General features: G+C 44.1%; 1 protein-coding gene across 6 annotated transcripts in view; it reads left to right on the top strand.

Moving 5' to 3' along the window:
• ABCG5 (ATP binding cassette subfamily G member 5) overlaps window positions 1-16,019 on the top strand; it is a 42,375-nt gene that overhangs the window by 11,665 nt on the left and 14,691 nt on the right. For 4 of the 6 annotated variants that reach the window (XM_045054155.1, XM_045054154.1, XM_045054153.1 and 1 more), the window contains 8 exons: window positions 6,042-6,178; window positions 6,260-6,358; window positions 11,517-11,649; window positions 12,811-12,950; window positions 13,690-13,819; window positions 14,283-14,496; window positions 14,579-14,784; window positions 15,577-15,715. In XM_045054155.1, the coding sequence (XP_044910090.1) occupies window positions 6,071-6,178; window positions 6,260-6,358; window positions 11,517-11,649; window positions 12,811-12,950; window positions 13,690-13,819; window positions 14,283-14,496; window positions 14,579-14,784; window positions 15,577-15,715 (1,169 nt within the window). In that variant the 5' untranslated portion in view covers window positions 6,042-6,070. Of the gene's footprint in view, window positions 1-5,800; window positions 5,946-6,041; window positions 6,179-6,259; window positions 6,359-11,516; window positions 11,650-12,810; window positions 12,951-13,689; window positions 13,820-14,282; window positions 14,497-14,578; window positions 14,785-15,576; window positions 15,716-16,019 lie in introns of all 6 variants that reach the window. The other 2 variants (XM_023251640.2, XM_045054156.1) reach the window with 2 other exon arrangements.

Here is a 16,019-nt window from a genome sequence, read left to right as displayed (position 1 = left end):
ACAAAGATACCCAGTTAGCCCCATATCCATTGTTTTGTTTTGTTTTTTATGATGCATTTCAAATATACAGGCAAGAGTAGAGAATAAAGAAAGTTCATGTATTAACATCTGGCTTTATCAAATCTTAACATCAACATTATACCGTATTTGCTTCATGTCCTTTTTTTTTTTTTTTTTTAAATCCAAGTCAACATATAGTGTAATAATGGTTTCAGGAGTAGAATTTAGTGATTCATCACATATAACACCCAGTGCTCATCCCAACAAGTGCCCTCCTGAATACCCATCAGCCATTTAGCCCATCCCCCCACCCATCACCCCTCCAGCAACCCTCAGTTCTCTGTATTTAAGCATCTCTTGTGGTTTGTCTCTCTCTCTGTTTTTATCTTATTTTTTCTTTCCCATCTCCTATGATCATCTGTTTTGTTTCTTAAATTCCATATGAGTTAAATGATATTTGTCTTTCTTTGATTTTGCTTAGCATAATACACTCTAATTCCATCCATGTTGTTGCAAATGGCAAGATTTCATTTTTTTTGATCGTGGAATAATATTCCATTGTACATATAGACCATATCTTCTTTATCCATTTGTCAGTTGATGGACATTTGGGCTCTTTCCATAATTTGGCTATTGTTGATAGTGCTGCTATAAACATTGGGGTACATGTGTCCTCTTTTGTATCAGCATTTTTTTATCCCTTAGATAAATTCCCAGTGGTGCAATTGTTGGGTCGTAGGGTAGTTCTATTTTCAGTTTCTTGAGGAATCTCCACACTGTTTTCCAGAGTGGCTACATCAGATGCATTCCCACCAACACTGCAAGTGTTCCCCTTTCTCCACATCCTCACCAATATCTGTTGTTTCCCGAGTTGTTATTTTTAGCCATTCTGATTGGCGTGAGGTGGTATCTCATTGTGGTTTTGATTTGTAGTTTCCTGATGATGAGTGATGTTGAGCATCTTTTCATCACATCCTTTTTTTTAAGGAATTAAATATTACACACTTCACCGAGGCTATCTTTGTGCCCACTTCCCACTTTATCCTCCTTCTCTATTTTGGGTTATCTACACTTGAGGCTGAATTCACTGTTTGTCTCTGTGTCCCTACATCAGCCAGTCATTGCTCTGGGCAGGTGTAGCCTCCAGAGAAGCAGATCCTTGTGTCTGAGGGCAATGGCCCATGGGGATCACAGCTGTTGACTCCTCAGCATTGACCCTGACAAGTGGATCTGCATGGACACTACAGGGTCCACTACTACACTAGGTTATCCCATACACTTTCAGGGTAAAAGATTCTGACAGACTGGCTTCAGAGGAGTTTCCTGGTTGAGTTCTTGTTTGCACTGCATTGTTGACATTTCCTGGCACTACCTACTTGCGTTCTTCTCTGTAATAGCAGTGGGTAACAGAAGTCTGCAAAAGTCAAGCACGGTCAGCCTCATTTGACCTGGGAGTTAAATCCATAGCCATTCCCCTGCTACAGCAAGTAAACAACTGGGTGGCAATAGTAGCATTAAGATTAAATGAGAAGGAATTCAGTGACAAAAAGTGTTAACCCTTTGCTGAGATTTCCTGTCAGTTCCTATTTCCAGTTTTTCAAAATTTCTAACTATATGCATGTACTGTGACATCCAGGGTCCTTCTAATTTTCCTTTCGTTAATTATTACATTCTTCTTTAAAAATAAGAAAACCTGAGTTATTCCTGTAGTTTTTTGCTTGTCTTCTTTCTGTAGGATTAGAGTGGTGTGTGGCACACAACAAAGAATGACTTCACATTCTCAGAAGGGTGTCCCACAGGCCAGTGTCATGCTTCATGCACATCTCAGCAGGACAGTGGGTGGGAGGCCTTGATCTGGGAGCTCATGGGCTGGTTTGTGATCATACCTAATCATAGTTTTATAACAATGTCTATCCTGTTATACTGGCCATGAATTCATAGTAGACTGCAAATTCACCTGGGGTGAGGTTTTGTTTTGTTTTGTTTTCTTTCTGTATTCTCAACAACTAGAATAGGACTAACCACATAGTAGGTACTTAGTAATATGTGTTGAATCAGTGGTATGTTAGCATTTCACAAAATGACATATGATTCCATTGGTGTCTTACCTCACACAGCACTGTTTGTCAAATCTTTATTAGTGAAGCCAAAGAAGACAGATAGTCCACGTCTCACAACAGAATGGTCTAATGTAAGCCTGCCTAGGGTCACCCAACATTCCGGGGGAGGGTAAATATATTTGACTCATTATTTGCTATCACTTGGGACCCAGACTCTGGGCTGCTTGCTCCCTTGTAGAGGACTATTTAGTTATAAACAATTTCTGTCTGTTTAGGGAAGATAACTCCAAAGGTCATGGTTTTATTGCCCTCTAGGGCATTAACCTTTTGTTTTCTTTTTTTATTGTGGTAAAGTACACATAAAATTTACCATCTTAACCATTTTTAAGTGTACAGTTCAGTGGTAATAGATACATTCACATTGTTGTGCAGCCATCTCCACCATCCATCTTGCAAAGCTCTTGTAAAGCTCTTCATCTTGTAAAACAAACTCTACACTCATTAAGCAATAACTCTCCATTCCTCTTGCCTCCAGCCCCACCATTATACTTTGTCTGCATGATTTTGACTACCCAACCTCATAAAAGTGGAATCATACAGTATCTTTTTGTGTCAGGCTTATTTCACTTAGCATAATGTCCTCAAGCTTCATCCATGTTGTAGCCTGTATCAGAATCTCCTTCCCTTTTAAAGCCCTTTTAAATTCCATTGATAACTATACCATATTTGCTGCTCTGTTCATCCATTAATGCATCCATTAAAGGATACCTGAGTTGCTTCCACATTTTAGCTATTGTGAATAATGCAATGAAGATGGGTGTACAAATATCTGTTTGAAACTGTTTTCAATTCTTCTACCAAGAAGTAGAATTCTTCTACTTCTTTTTTTAAAAATTTTTAATGTTTTATTTATTCTTGAGAGCAAGTGAGCATGAGCGGGGGAGGGGCAGAGCGAGAGAGGGACACAGAATCCGAAGCAGGCTCCAGGCTCTGAGCTGTCAGCACAGGGCCTGAGACGGGACTCGAACTCACAGGCCGTGAGATCATGACCTGAGCCAAAGTCGGATGCTCAACCAACTGAGCCACCCAGGCGCTCCAGTTTTTCTACTTTTTCTACCAAGAAGTAGAATTTCTGGGTCATATTATAATTCTGTTTTTAATTTTTTAAGAAACTACTGTTGTTTCTGCAGTGGCTATACCATTTTATATCCCCACTAACACTGCACATGGGTTCCAATTTCTCTACATCCTCACTGACACTTGTTGTTTTCCAATTTTTTGATAGTAGCCATCCTAAAGAGTGTGAGGTGGTATCTCATTGCAGTTTTAATTTGCAGTTACCTAATGCTTAGTGCTGTTGAGCATCTTTTCATATGCTGCTTGGCCGTTCATATATCTTCTTTGGAGAAATGTCTAAGTCCTTTGCCCAATCTTGAATTGGGTTGTTGTCGCTGTTGTTGTTTCTGAGTTTTAAAGCTCTCTATGTATTCTGGATATTAATCCCTCATCAGATACATGATCGCAGATATTTTTCCTATTCTGTGGGTTGCCCTTTTACAGTGGGGATAGTGTCTTTTGATGCACAGAATTTTTTAATTTTCATGAAGTCCAATTTGTCTATTTTTTCTTTTGTTACCTGTACTTTTGGTGTCATATTCTAGGACATTAAGCATTTTTGTGTCTAACTTTGCATCTTCTTCTTTTTATTTTCCACTGATTATACATATCAGTTTCTTGTATTATTTTTTTTGAATAAACTTTTTCATCCTGCTGGTCAGTGACTAATGAGTTGATAGGTAATAAAGTTGAGATATCTTTAAAAAGAGGTTAGCTATGTATTTCCATGTAAAAAGTATCCCAGAACTAAGTGGCTTAAAACAATAAAAATCATTACTATCTCTCAGGGTTTCTATGAGTCAGAAATTTGGAAGAGACTTTGTTGGGTAGTTCTGTCTGGAGTGTCTCATGAGATTATAGTCAGAAGCCTGCTGGGCTGCAGTCATCTGAGGGCTTGAGCAGAGCTGGAGAATCCACATGCAAGGCAGCTCCCCTGCATGCTGGCTGGCAAGTTGGTGCTTGCTGTTGCTTACTGAGAATGTATAACATGAGAAGAGCCAAAGGCCCAGGAGAGAACCCTGAGTGTCACCCACAGGAGGCTGGGAGGGAGCAGCCAGACCAGCAGGATAAAACAAACAGGATGAAGTGGCATCAAAGCCAAGGGAGAGAGATTTATAGAGCAAGGCAGGCAACAGTATCAAATGCTTTTGGGAGGAAAGTACCCACCAGATACAGCAGCAAGGAGGCAACCTTGATGACCTCAGGGAGGCCAGTTTTGATGTGATGGGACTGGAATCCAGGCCCGAAGATATTTGGAGCTTCTGTCAGAGTTGAGGTTGGATCACAGAAATAGAAGGTCAAGGAAGCTTCTAGTTCGAGGAACCACATACGAGGCTTAGGATCATGACTGGGAAATTTTAGAGCATGTTTTGAAAGACAACTTGAACGAAGTCACATTTTGTTTTTTTACACTCCCTCCCCTCTTCCCACACTGACCTCTACTGAACATGCTGGAGCTAACTCTGATCTTGGTCAGCCCATTGGTTAAATAAGAACACCACCACTAATGGAGTTTGGCTCATTCATCTTTGTACCCCTCACAGCAACAAGCAATTGCTTTACAGTATTTGAACAAAAGATCTTCTCTGCGGTTTTGCACAAATCATCATATCCTTGGTAGAATTCTGTCTTTTCAGGCAGTTCAGAACCTCTTGCCTGTTAACTTCTTAGCAGCCTGACCATGCTAATTCCTGTGTCCATTGACTCTCTGGGCTCATGTAGGTTTATGTCCAGTATGAAAACGAGGGGCCAGCTGGTGTCTTATCCTAACTGTATCACCTAACCTCTAACATTAGAAAAATGAAACCAGGGGAAAGCTGTTGGTGAGGTTCTCAGTGTAGGCTGAGGCCAACTTGATTTTATTAAAGGACTTGCTAGGTTAGTGCTTCTGAAACTCTGATATGTGTGGTAATTACCCAGAGATTTTATTAAAAAGCAGAATCTTGGGGCACCTGGGTGGCTCAGTCAGTTAAGCATTTGACTCTTGATTTTGGCTCAGGTCATGATCTCATGGTTTGTGAGATGGAGTCCTACACTGGGCTGTGCGCTGACAGTGCAGAGCCTGCTTAGGATTCTCCCTCTCCCTCTGCCCTCCCCCCCCCTTCAAAATAAATGAACACTAAAATATATATTTAGGGGCACCTGAGTGGCTCAGTTGGTTAAGTATCCAACTCCAGCTCAGATCATGATCTCATGGTTCATCAGTTTGAGCCCCACATCGAGTTCTCTGCTGTCAGCACAGAGCCGGCTTCAGATCCTTTGTTCCCCTCTCTTTCTGCCCCTCCTCTGCTTGTTCTCTCTCTCTCTCAAAAATAAATAAACTTTTAAAAAGTGTGTATTTTACACACACACACTCTGAAATCAGAATCTGATTCAGTAGGCCTGGGCTGAGGCTGAGAGTTTGCATTTGTGCCAGGTGCTCAGGTGGTGGTGTTGGTATTCCAACCACACTTGATTAGCAAGGTTCTAGGCAGTGTTCCCTATTTTCAGGAACCACTAACTGATCCCTGGTTGGGGGAGGCGGGTGCAGAAAGAAATTCAGATGTCCTAGATCCAAACGTTTTCCAAGAGCCTAGGTTTTCTTTTTATTCTGATCCTACTTTTTCTTTTTCAACTCAAAATAGCTTTAGAAGCAAATAGGCAGACAAAGCCCCTGCAGTCCTGACTGGGATGAAAGAAATGCCTCATCTCTCTGTAACTTTTTTGGACAAGCCGGAAAGACTCATTGGTGGCATGAGCGTTTGACTCAAGAGGCTAAAGAGAGAGCAAGTTAGTGCTAGACCAGGGGCCCACAGAGGGTCTGGGGATGGCCTGGCAATACCTCATGGAGGGAGTCTTCTAGGGCCTTGTCTTTTTGTCTCCCAGGCTCCGGGAAAACCACGCTGCTAGATGCCATGTCTGGGAGGCTGCGGCGCACGGGGACCTTCCTTGGGGAGGTGTTCATGAACGGCCGGCTGCTGCACAGGGACCAGTTCCAGGACTGCTTCTCCTACGTCCAGCAGGTGGGCGCATCCCCAGTCCCCGCCCCAGCTGCTGCAGCCTGGCCTCGGCCACTGCCATGCTGATGCCTCCCTCTTTCGCAGAGTGACACGCTGCTGAGCAACCTGACGGTGAGGGAGACTCTGCGCTATGCAGCACTGCTGGCTGTCCGTCGCTGCTCCCCAGGTTTCCTCCAGAAGAAGGTGGGTAGCATCTGGCCTTCTGCAGCCCGGCCCCCTAGGGTATCACCCCACTATGGTTCTGCACCCCCCTTCCCTCCACTTATCCATTCTTCCCCTTCACTCTTTACCTCTTTAGTGGGGACTTGCGCTGCCCAATTTGGCACCCACTGGTCACCTGTGGCTTTGAGCACTCAACACATGGCCAGGCCCACTTGAGATGTGCTATGAGTGGGAAATGCCCAGGGGTTTTTGGAAATTAGTCTGAAAAAAAATATGAACTATCTTATTAATTTTTGAAATACTGGTTACAGGTTGAAATGGTAGTATTTTGGTTGTATTGGGTTAAATAAATTATATTAAAATTAATTTTACTTGTTTCTTTTTAAAATGTGACTACTAAAACATTTGAATTCTATGCGTGGCTTGTATTATATTTCTATGGAATGGCATCGTTCTAGGAGCTCAGTGTTTGAATAGTTATTTTCCTCACAGTACTTTGCTCTGCAGCCCTGTTGAGACTTTTCTCAACTTTCTTTGAGGCATTTTGAATGTGCCTTATCCAAACTGGATTAAGTTAATGAAGGGACTATTGACTTATCAACTCTTTCTGGGTTTCAGTCTGTTTCTTTAAGTGTATCTAATTTGGAAGTAGTCAGAGGTAAGCCCACAGGGACTAAGGGTGTGTGGGTTAGGTGTGCCACCTACAAAGCAGGTGAAGTTCCCTGGGAAATAGGCCCTCAGAGGAGGGTCACCAGAGGAGGCCAGCAACATCTGTTTCAGAGGCTTCAGCAAAGCCACAGTGAAGTTCCTCCTGGGCACACAAATTCTATCTGCTGCCCAGACTCCAAGGTTAGCCTCCTTTAATGCCATTGGGGCTCCAAGGAAATCCTCCATCTCCGCTGAGGGCGCCCCATCCTTATCAAGCACTGCTGAGTCTGCCCCAGGAACTTGCTCAATTTGTCCCTGGCATTGGACTTTCAGACAGGGCTTAGAGAGTGGAATTAGGTCTAGGCTGTGTCCCAAGTGCCAGCAGATTTGTTTGATAAAATACCCGGGTGAGTAAAGAGCATTCTTCTGTTTGAGAGTCCTAGACAGTGCTGGAGGATAAGCTTTTACTCCAGAGGAGTCTTAGTGAGGAGCCTGGCCCTCTAAGAGGACCATCAGCCTCACAGAGTGATACTTAGCTCTGTTCCTGGAGGTTACCTTAGAGTACTCAGAACGCATGGTGAGGTTCTTGCTACTCTACTAGGTTATACAGGCATTCCGTGGAGATACTGTAGGTTTGGTTCCAGACCACTGCAGTAAGGCAAATACCAAAATCCATGGAGTCAGGTGAAGTTTTTGGTTTCCCAGTGCATGTAAAAGTTATATTTATACTATACTGTAGTCTGTTAGGTGTACAGTAGCATTATGTTTAAAATAAACAATGCACATCTTAATTTAAGAATGTTTTAGGGGCACCTATCTGGTTTGGTCAGTTAAGAATCCGACTCTTGATTTTGGCTCAGGTCGTGATCTCACGGTTAGTCAGTTCAAGCCCCGCATCTGGCAGCGCAGAGCCTGCTTGGGATTCTGTCTCCCTCTCTCTCTGCCCTTCCCATGCTTGCACATGCTCGTTCTCCCCGCCCCCCCCTTTTTCAAAATACCTAAAAATAAACTTAAAAAAAGTAAAAATACTTTATTGACACATGAAATAAGCAAATGCTGTTGGAAAAAATGGTGCCAGTAGACTTGTTTGACACAAGGTTGCCACAAACCATTACTTTGTAGAAAATACAGTATCTGTGAAGCCCAGTAAAGTGAAGAACAGTGAAACAAGGTGTGTCTGTACTCTGAACTCTCATAGCTGGCTGGCATTAATCAGGCTTTGTTCACACATAGTATTGCATTTCATTCTGGCATCAACCCTATGAGGGAGGCATTATCTCCTAACACACAAGATTAAGATCAGATAGTTGGGAATGGCAGAGCTGGGATGTGACCCTAGGCTGTCTAGTTCTATCATGCCTTCCTGAGCTCCTGGGATCTCCCGAGCCGCATTGTGATGAGAGAAGATGGAGGTCGAGTTCAGCCCACACTGAGGCACAGACATATTCACGTGACTTAGCCCTGACAGTGAGTAACAGATGAGTCCATCTATGGACTCTGCTTGCTTTAGTATTTCTGTTTCTAAAAAGGGCAGGAGAAGATCCTATTGGTATCTGAGTGGGAGAAATGAAATCATAAACAGATTCTTCTGAGTTAGTGATCCACTTATGTCACATATCCCGATGAGAGAATGAATCTAAGAAAGCCATGGATCTCTTCCCCAGAAAATGCACATATATGCATAAATATTCAGAAAAGTCATGGATGCCTTGCAATAAGTTGATGGCAAAATTGTCCCCCCCTGCCCCCAGTAACTGTTCTCTTGGCACTGGCAGCCCCTAAAAGTCCTGTGAAAGTTCCTCTGCCTGAGAAAGTACTTTCTGAGCAAATCTAGTCCACAGAACATAAAATCTGCACAAAGTAGTAAGAAGGAAATGGTGGTAATAGAGGGCAGAGCACAGCAGATCTCTCCTCTAAGGAACCTGAACATAAAGCTGTGGTTGACATGGGCAGTCTCTGTCTGCTGGATTGTGGGCTAAACCTTGTGCTTCATGGGCCACTTGAGAACCCAGACAGGTCTCTCAGTCCCAGTCTGTCACTTGCTAGTGGTGTGACCTTGGGCAAGTTATGTACCTCTCTGAGCATCTGTTTCCTCCTCCATAATGAATAAATAATAATGCATCTCTCCTGGTATTAATGTGAGGAATGAGTCCATTTATTTGAGAACACATAGCATAGAGGTTGTTGATCCCAGTGATCCCAAGGGTTCCTTCTAAGACATTGTGAATTCCATTCCCAGTAGTGTTCGCCAAACAGAGAGGCTTTGGGATAGAGTATGAGACATCTGAAACAGGTTAAATAAATGCCTCCTCTCTCTATCCCTTCCAAGCCAGGAGAGCAAGTTTACTCCTTTATTCTGGTTGTTGCAGAGCAAATGACAGGGATGCTCAGGAATCTGCCCTGGCAGGTGAGCACATCAGCCTGGCCATATCAAGCAAAACTCAATTCCAGGATCCTTCTACTCTGATGGCAAGAGGAGACCCTTTTTTCCAAAATAAATCATACTGGTTTATTTATGCATTATTAACCTCGTTTTCCTTTGGATGTAATACAGATGTATTCCTTCTTGTGGTCAAATCTACATCTATGCTTTTGATCCCACTCCTGGCTCTTCTGGAACTTTGTTCCACAAATCATCTCCTCTTTTACTCCAATCTACTTTGTTGTTATTTTTTTTTTAAGTTTTTACTTATTTTGAGGGAGAGAGTAAGCACGAGTCGGGGAGGGCAGAGGGAAGGAGAGAGAGAATTCCAAGAAAGCTCTGCATTCCACACTGAGTCCGATGCAGGGCTTGATCTCATGACTGTGAGATAATGACCTGAGTCGAAATCAACAGTCGGGTGCTTAACTGACTAAGTCACCCAGGTGCCCCTACTTTGTTATTATATATTTTTTTAATGTTTCTTTTTGAGAGAGACACAGAATGCGAGCAGGGGAGGGGCAGAGAGAGGGAGACATAGAATCTGAAGCAGGCTCCAGGCTCTGAGCTGTCAGCACAGAGCCCAATGCAGGGCTCGGATTCACGAGTGGTGAGATCATGACCTGAGCTGAAGTCAGACTCACGACTGACCTACCCAGGAACCCCTGTTGTTATTTTTTTAATGCAGTGTTTTGTTTCTTTTTTCATGGTAAAAGTAACACAGTCTCTTTGGATGTGTATGGGAATGCAACTCATTACCATATATGTAGGTATTTTCAGTCTGTTTCTAGCTGCTTTCCCCAGGGCCCTATGTAGATATGGGTAATCAGCAAGGCAGGGCCAGAAGTAGAGGTTTTTGAGTCTCTGGAGATGGGTTAAGCTGAGGAAGGAAAGAAGGAATGGGAGGGAAAAGGCCAACCTTCTTGATTAGACAGTCATTAAAGAATGTTTCTAGTTTTGGGGAAGTTGAGGAGGAGGAGTAAGGAGAGGGTGTCAGGGAGTGGCAGAGTCTAAGAGAAGTGGAGAGAGGACTGGAACAGGACATGAAGTGTGGCTGTAGGTAATAAACTGGGTCCTCTGTAAAGTCCTTAAAGATATTCAAGTAAAGAATTGGCATTATTTTTAATTACTTTTGATAACTGGATTATATTTGATACAAAACCACACTGAAAGTGGGCCAGGTGGGACTCCAGGACTTATTTGGGTTATATAAGGGTAGTCTGGTTTAGTTCAAACCAAATTAGGGTTTTTTGGTATATAAAACATTTATTATAATAAAATTTCAAAAACCAGACATATTTTTTTTTAATGTTTATTTTTGAGAGAGTGCGAGCGGGAGAGGGGCAGAGAGGGAGGGAGACACAGAATCTGAAGCAGGCTCCAGGCTCCGAGCTGTCAGCACAGAACCCAACCTGGAGCTCAAACTCATGAGCTGTGAGATCATGATCTGAGCCGAAGTCAGATGCTTACCCAACTGAGCCATCCAGGTGCCCCCCAAACATATTTTAAAAAGCTATGTTGTAACTGTACCTTTGGAGGATCTTTATGCTGGACTCAATGCAACATCTGAAAATAGGGGTCCAACAGGGGCGCCTGGGTGGCTCAGTTGGTTAAGCATCCAGCTTCAGCTCAGGTAGTGATCTTGTGGTTCGTGAGTTCGAGCGCCATGTTGTGCTCTGTGCTCTCAGCTCAGAGCTTGGAGCCTGCTTTGGATTCTGTGTCTCCCTCTGCCTCTCCCCCTCCCCCAGTCAGTCTCATTCTCTCTCTCGCTCTCTCAAAAATAACATTTAAAAAATTAAAAAAACGATTTCTGTGAAAATAGGAGTCCAATGAAGTCTCCAGTATTTCCTGGTGAATTTCCCTGAAACAAATGTAAACAGTTTTGTTGCTCTAGAGACTTTTGAAAAACAGTTTTACTTGTTCTAATCTGACACATGTATTATGATTTAGACCAAATTGAATTTTACCGTAATAGGCATGTTCTCCCTAGAGTGTGGTGAAAGTGGCTGAGCACTCCCGGGAAGTGTGTTGCCTCTCCCATGCCACCCGCAGGCCATGAATTAGGGCAGCAGCCCAGCAGCCCAGCCTTCTGGGACTTTGTGTCTCAAACAGGTGGATGCAGTCATGGTAGAGCTGAGTCTGAGCCACGTGGCAGATCGACTGATTGGCAATTACAACCTTGGGGGAATTTCCAATGGCGAGAGGCGCCGGGTCTCCATCGCAGCCCAGCTTCTCCAGGATCCCAGTAAGTGGGACTCAGAACTACTACCGGCTGCTGCCCAACTTCCATAGGTCTGGAGACATTTTCGGTCCCTTTTTTCATAGTCTCCATTTGCAGAGAGGTTTGTGTGGAACTGACGTCCCTGACATCAAACGAGGGACCCAGTTTCTTTGGAAATACTATGTAGTTCCTGATGCCATTCCACCATCTGAGTACAAAATAGCTCTTAGACTTGGAAACACTGCATTTGTGTTTTAATGTGCAGTGAAGGTCTTCCATGAAGACATGGGCCTGGCCTGTCCATCCTAACTTCTTACTAGAGCAGCACCACTGTGTGTGCTGTGGAAAACCAGTGAGTTTTGGTGTGACTAGAGGTACTAATGAAATGGCAGGAATTAAAGCAGGACTTTCATACACAAAAAAGTGTATATTTTGGAGGGAGAAGTATCAAGATGAGGTAGCCAGTCACCTGCCTCTCCTGCTGAGTTTGGTCATTCTCCCTGCCACTGGGGGAACCTCAGCACTTACATGCCCCTAGAAGAGGACATACTACATTTGGATACTACTCTGAGGCAGACTAAGACTGCCTGCTCTTCAGATGGTGGTTGATCACTAGAAGACAAGGAAGAGAGATGTTCTTAACAGCCCATCTCACTTTCTAGGTAGAAAGAACCACATTTAAACTCTCTAAAGAATCTAAGCCCCTGTCCCACCTCGGACTTTGTTGTATGGGTCAGAGTTTTTTGCAGCACAGAAACCCTGTCAGTATTGGAAAGTGCTCCACATAAAGTGAGGTTATGTCTTTTTAACCAGCCTCCTCTCAACCTTTTGAGAACAACTTGGTGCCTGCTCACCAGCCCTCGTGCTTTGTCATTGGTCCTCTGGACAGAGCCCCAACAGTCCACAGTACCATGTGAGAGGCTGATCTTGTTTCTGCCCTGTTCCCTCAAGGATTAAAGCCAAAATGTGCTATGCAGCTGGGAGTTGGGTCTTACTAGGTCAGGTTCTCTGTCTTGGGCTTGGGCTGAAAGCCGGTTTACATGCAGGTACGCCTCACAGCATACTATTTGGATGGAGTAAGATGGGATGGGACATCTCCATAAAGAACTATTCAAAATTCTGAGTTTAGAGCCCAAAGCCCAGGCTCATCAGTGACTCAGAAACCTGACCCTTCCTTGCCTGCAGAGGTCATGCTGTTTGATGAGCCCACCACGGGTCTGGACTGCATGACAGCAAATCAGATCGTTGTCCTCCTGGCAGAGCTGGCTCGCAGGAACCGCATTGTGATTATCACCATCCACCAGCCACGCTCTGAGCTCTTTCAGGTGAGAGGGACGTCTCTTGTTCCTGCTTAACTCATCAGGGGTGAGTAGATGTGTGTGTTGAGATGGGGATCATGAGGGAGAGATTAGTACTTGTCAACCAGAGCAATTGGAGCCAGTATGGGCTTCCTGATATAGGAAGGGCACCTACCATGTACCAAATACCTTCTGTGCACTAGCTCATTTAGTCCACACAACAGTCCTATGAGGTGGGCATCTGTACTGTCACTTAATAGAGAAGAGGGAGCCTTAGAAATGATGCCAAATTGAGTCAGTACCACACAGTAAAAAAGCTGGAAGTGGCATTCATGGTCCAGTTGGCTTCAAAGGCTGTGTCTTTCCACTGAATCATATAGATTTCCTTCCAAAAATCTCACTTCATCTTCCCAGCATACTTTCCCAGGAGCCTCTTGTAGACAAGGATCTGAGATTAAACACATGAACATCTTGTCCAAGGTCACTCACTCAGTGGCACGACTAGGACTCAGACCCAGGTCCACTGGCCAGCTCCAGGAGTTCTCCTCCACCCCAGATGTGATGCTGGGCCCAGGCCAGATGCAGCATTGTGCACAGGAGCAACCCCAGCTGAAAAAAATAGGGACATGCTCTGTGTGTCTCCAGTGGACACAATAAGAATACTGATGCATGGCTAAGATAATCAAGGACTCATTGCTTGGAAATTTATTCTCCTGAAGAATATGGTAACCTGGTTATACACTAATACCATCTATTTTCCAATCAGCTCTTTGATAAAATCGCCATTCTGAGCTATGGAGAGCTGGTTTTCTGTGGGACACCGGTGGAAATGCTTGATTTCTTCAATGGCTGCAATTACCCTTGTCCCGAACATTCAAACCCTTTTGACTTTTATAGTAAGTTTTTTTTTTTCACCTTTCCCATCATGAATGTTTATTAAACTTAACCATCTCAGATTTCTGCCTGGATGTCAACAGCACTGGTGGATTTTATTCTTGTTTTTGTTTCGGTGTTTTCACTCTTTAAGGAATTAGTTTGGCTGGGTCCCTTAACTTACCATCTGATAGATGACCTATCAGACTGAGGTGGGAGATCTCTCTTAAATGGGTGCATGTCCACTTTGTCAGAGAAAAATAGCTGAGCTTCTAAATTCTCACAGACAGCCTCAGTTGAATCCTCAATGCCTTGCAGGTAACTTTAAAAGAATTCTGATTTTATAGGTGGGCATGAACAGAAAATATTTTGATTTTTATAGGTGGGCTAGTACTCCTGAATCAATGATGAAACATGTATTATAGGCCATTGTGCATATATTTGCATTTAAAAACTTATGGGCCATTTCTTTTGGGAAAAAATTAGTGGACCTGACATCAGTGGATACTCAAAGCAAAGAACGGGAAATGGAAACCTACAAGAGAGTCCAGATGATTGAATCTGCCTACAAAGAATCAGCAATTTATCACAAAACCTTGGAGAATATTGAAAGAGCAAAACACCTGAAAACATTGTCAACGGTTCCGTTTAAAACCAAAGATTCTCCTGGAGCTCTCTCTAAACTGGGTGTTCTCTTAAGGTAAGAGCCTCAGCCCATTTTAGGTGGTTAGGCATCCACCAGTGAAAGAAAAGGAATTAAAACAGGGCTGTTTGGTTTTCAGGAGAGTGACAAGAAACTTACTGAGAAATAAGCTGGCAGTGATTATGCGTCTTGTTCAGAATCTGATCATGGGTTTGTTCGTCGTTTTCTATCTTCTGCGGGTCCAGAACGATGTGCTGAAGGGTGCTGTCCAGGATCGCGTGGGTCTCCTATACCAGTTTGTAGGTGCCACCCCATATACAGGCATGCTCAACGCTGTGAATCTGTGTACGTGCCTGTGCCTAGGGCTGGGGGGGGGGGGGGTGCGGCACTTCCTCTCTTCCTGAATATCTCCCTTCTCCAGCTGGCACCTTGCAAGACTCCATGATTATAAGGGTATTTTGCTGAGCTAAACTTGGCCCTCTCCAGATTCTCTCCCTGGGGAATGGTAACTACTAAGTTACTGATATCTTAGTGTGAATTAGTTCACCAAGTAGATCTCTCTGAGGGTCTAAGGATCCAGGGAAACATGAAATTATGAGCTGCTGATGGGGCAGGGTTTGGGAAGGGTTTTTTTTTTAAAAAGATCATCCCTGTTATCCCTTTCTCGGCCATTAGGATGTACAGCCCCTGGGAACCCAGATACCTGCCAACTTTGCACCATTAAATTCTTTTGGGAGACTATTTTAGGATAGCCAGCACTTAATTTTAAAACTCAGAGAATCCGGAAGCAATACCTAGTTGCCTGATGTTCTGTGCCAAAACCCTGCACAAAAAGAGGACAAAGTACCTCACATCATTCATGACCCTTTTGCACGTGTGTTCTTGAATTTGTGACACCCTTCCTTTGATTTTAGAAGGAAATAAATTAGGACAGCCTTTGCAACCATACTGTAATTCAAGTAGGGTAGATTTCTGTGGTGGAAGGTATTTATAGTTCTGTGGATGGCAGGTTCCCCTTTCCAGGACTAGGGAGCCCCGGCTGGTTCCCACTGTACAGCGTCAGGTTTAGTTTTGGCTAGCCCTCCTTCCTTAGCTGTGTGGTGGCCAGCTGTTCTGAAACCTGCTTTCCATGCCCAGTTCCTGTGCTGCGAGCTGTCAGTGACCAGGAGAGCCAAGACGGCCTGTACCAGAAGTGGCAGATGCTGCTGGCCTATGTGCTGCACGTCCTCCCCTTCAGTGTCATTGCAACCATGATGTTCAGCAGTGTGTGCTATTGGTAAGGGGTTGTTCAAAGGTGTTTAGTCCCCCTGGGCCAGGCCTCCTGGGGAGTCCCAGATGGCCACTGGGACCAATGGAGGGGGAGCTCCAGGGTGGACAACTCCTTGCTCTTGGCCCTGGGGGGGTCTGTCTTTGCCCATCAGTGTCTAGTACAATGTCCTGTCCTTCAGGACAAATAAAAGAACCCAGCTGGGGGCTGCATGGGACCTGAGAGCAGATCAGCAGGACTACATGTGCCAGGGACAGGCATGTCCCACATCTTCTGCAGGGCCTGGCCAGAGAAGATAGCTCTTAAGTAGCTG

Source organism: Felis catus, chromosome A3 (assembly GCF_018350175.1).
Source record: "Felis catus isolate Fca126 chromosome A3, F.catus_Fca126_mat1.0, whole genome shotgun sequence".
In the NCBI taxonomy this organism is placed as follows: Eukaryota; Metazoa; Chordata; class Mammalia; order Carnivora; family Felidae; genus Felis; species Felis catus.
The sequence above is the reverse complement of the archived record's forward strand: the minus strand, read 5'-3'. Positions and strand labels throughout refer to the sequence as shown.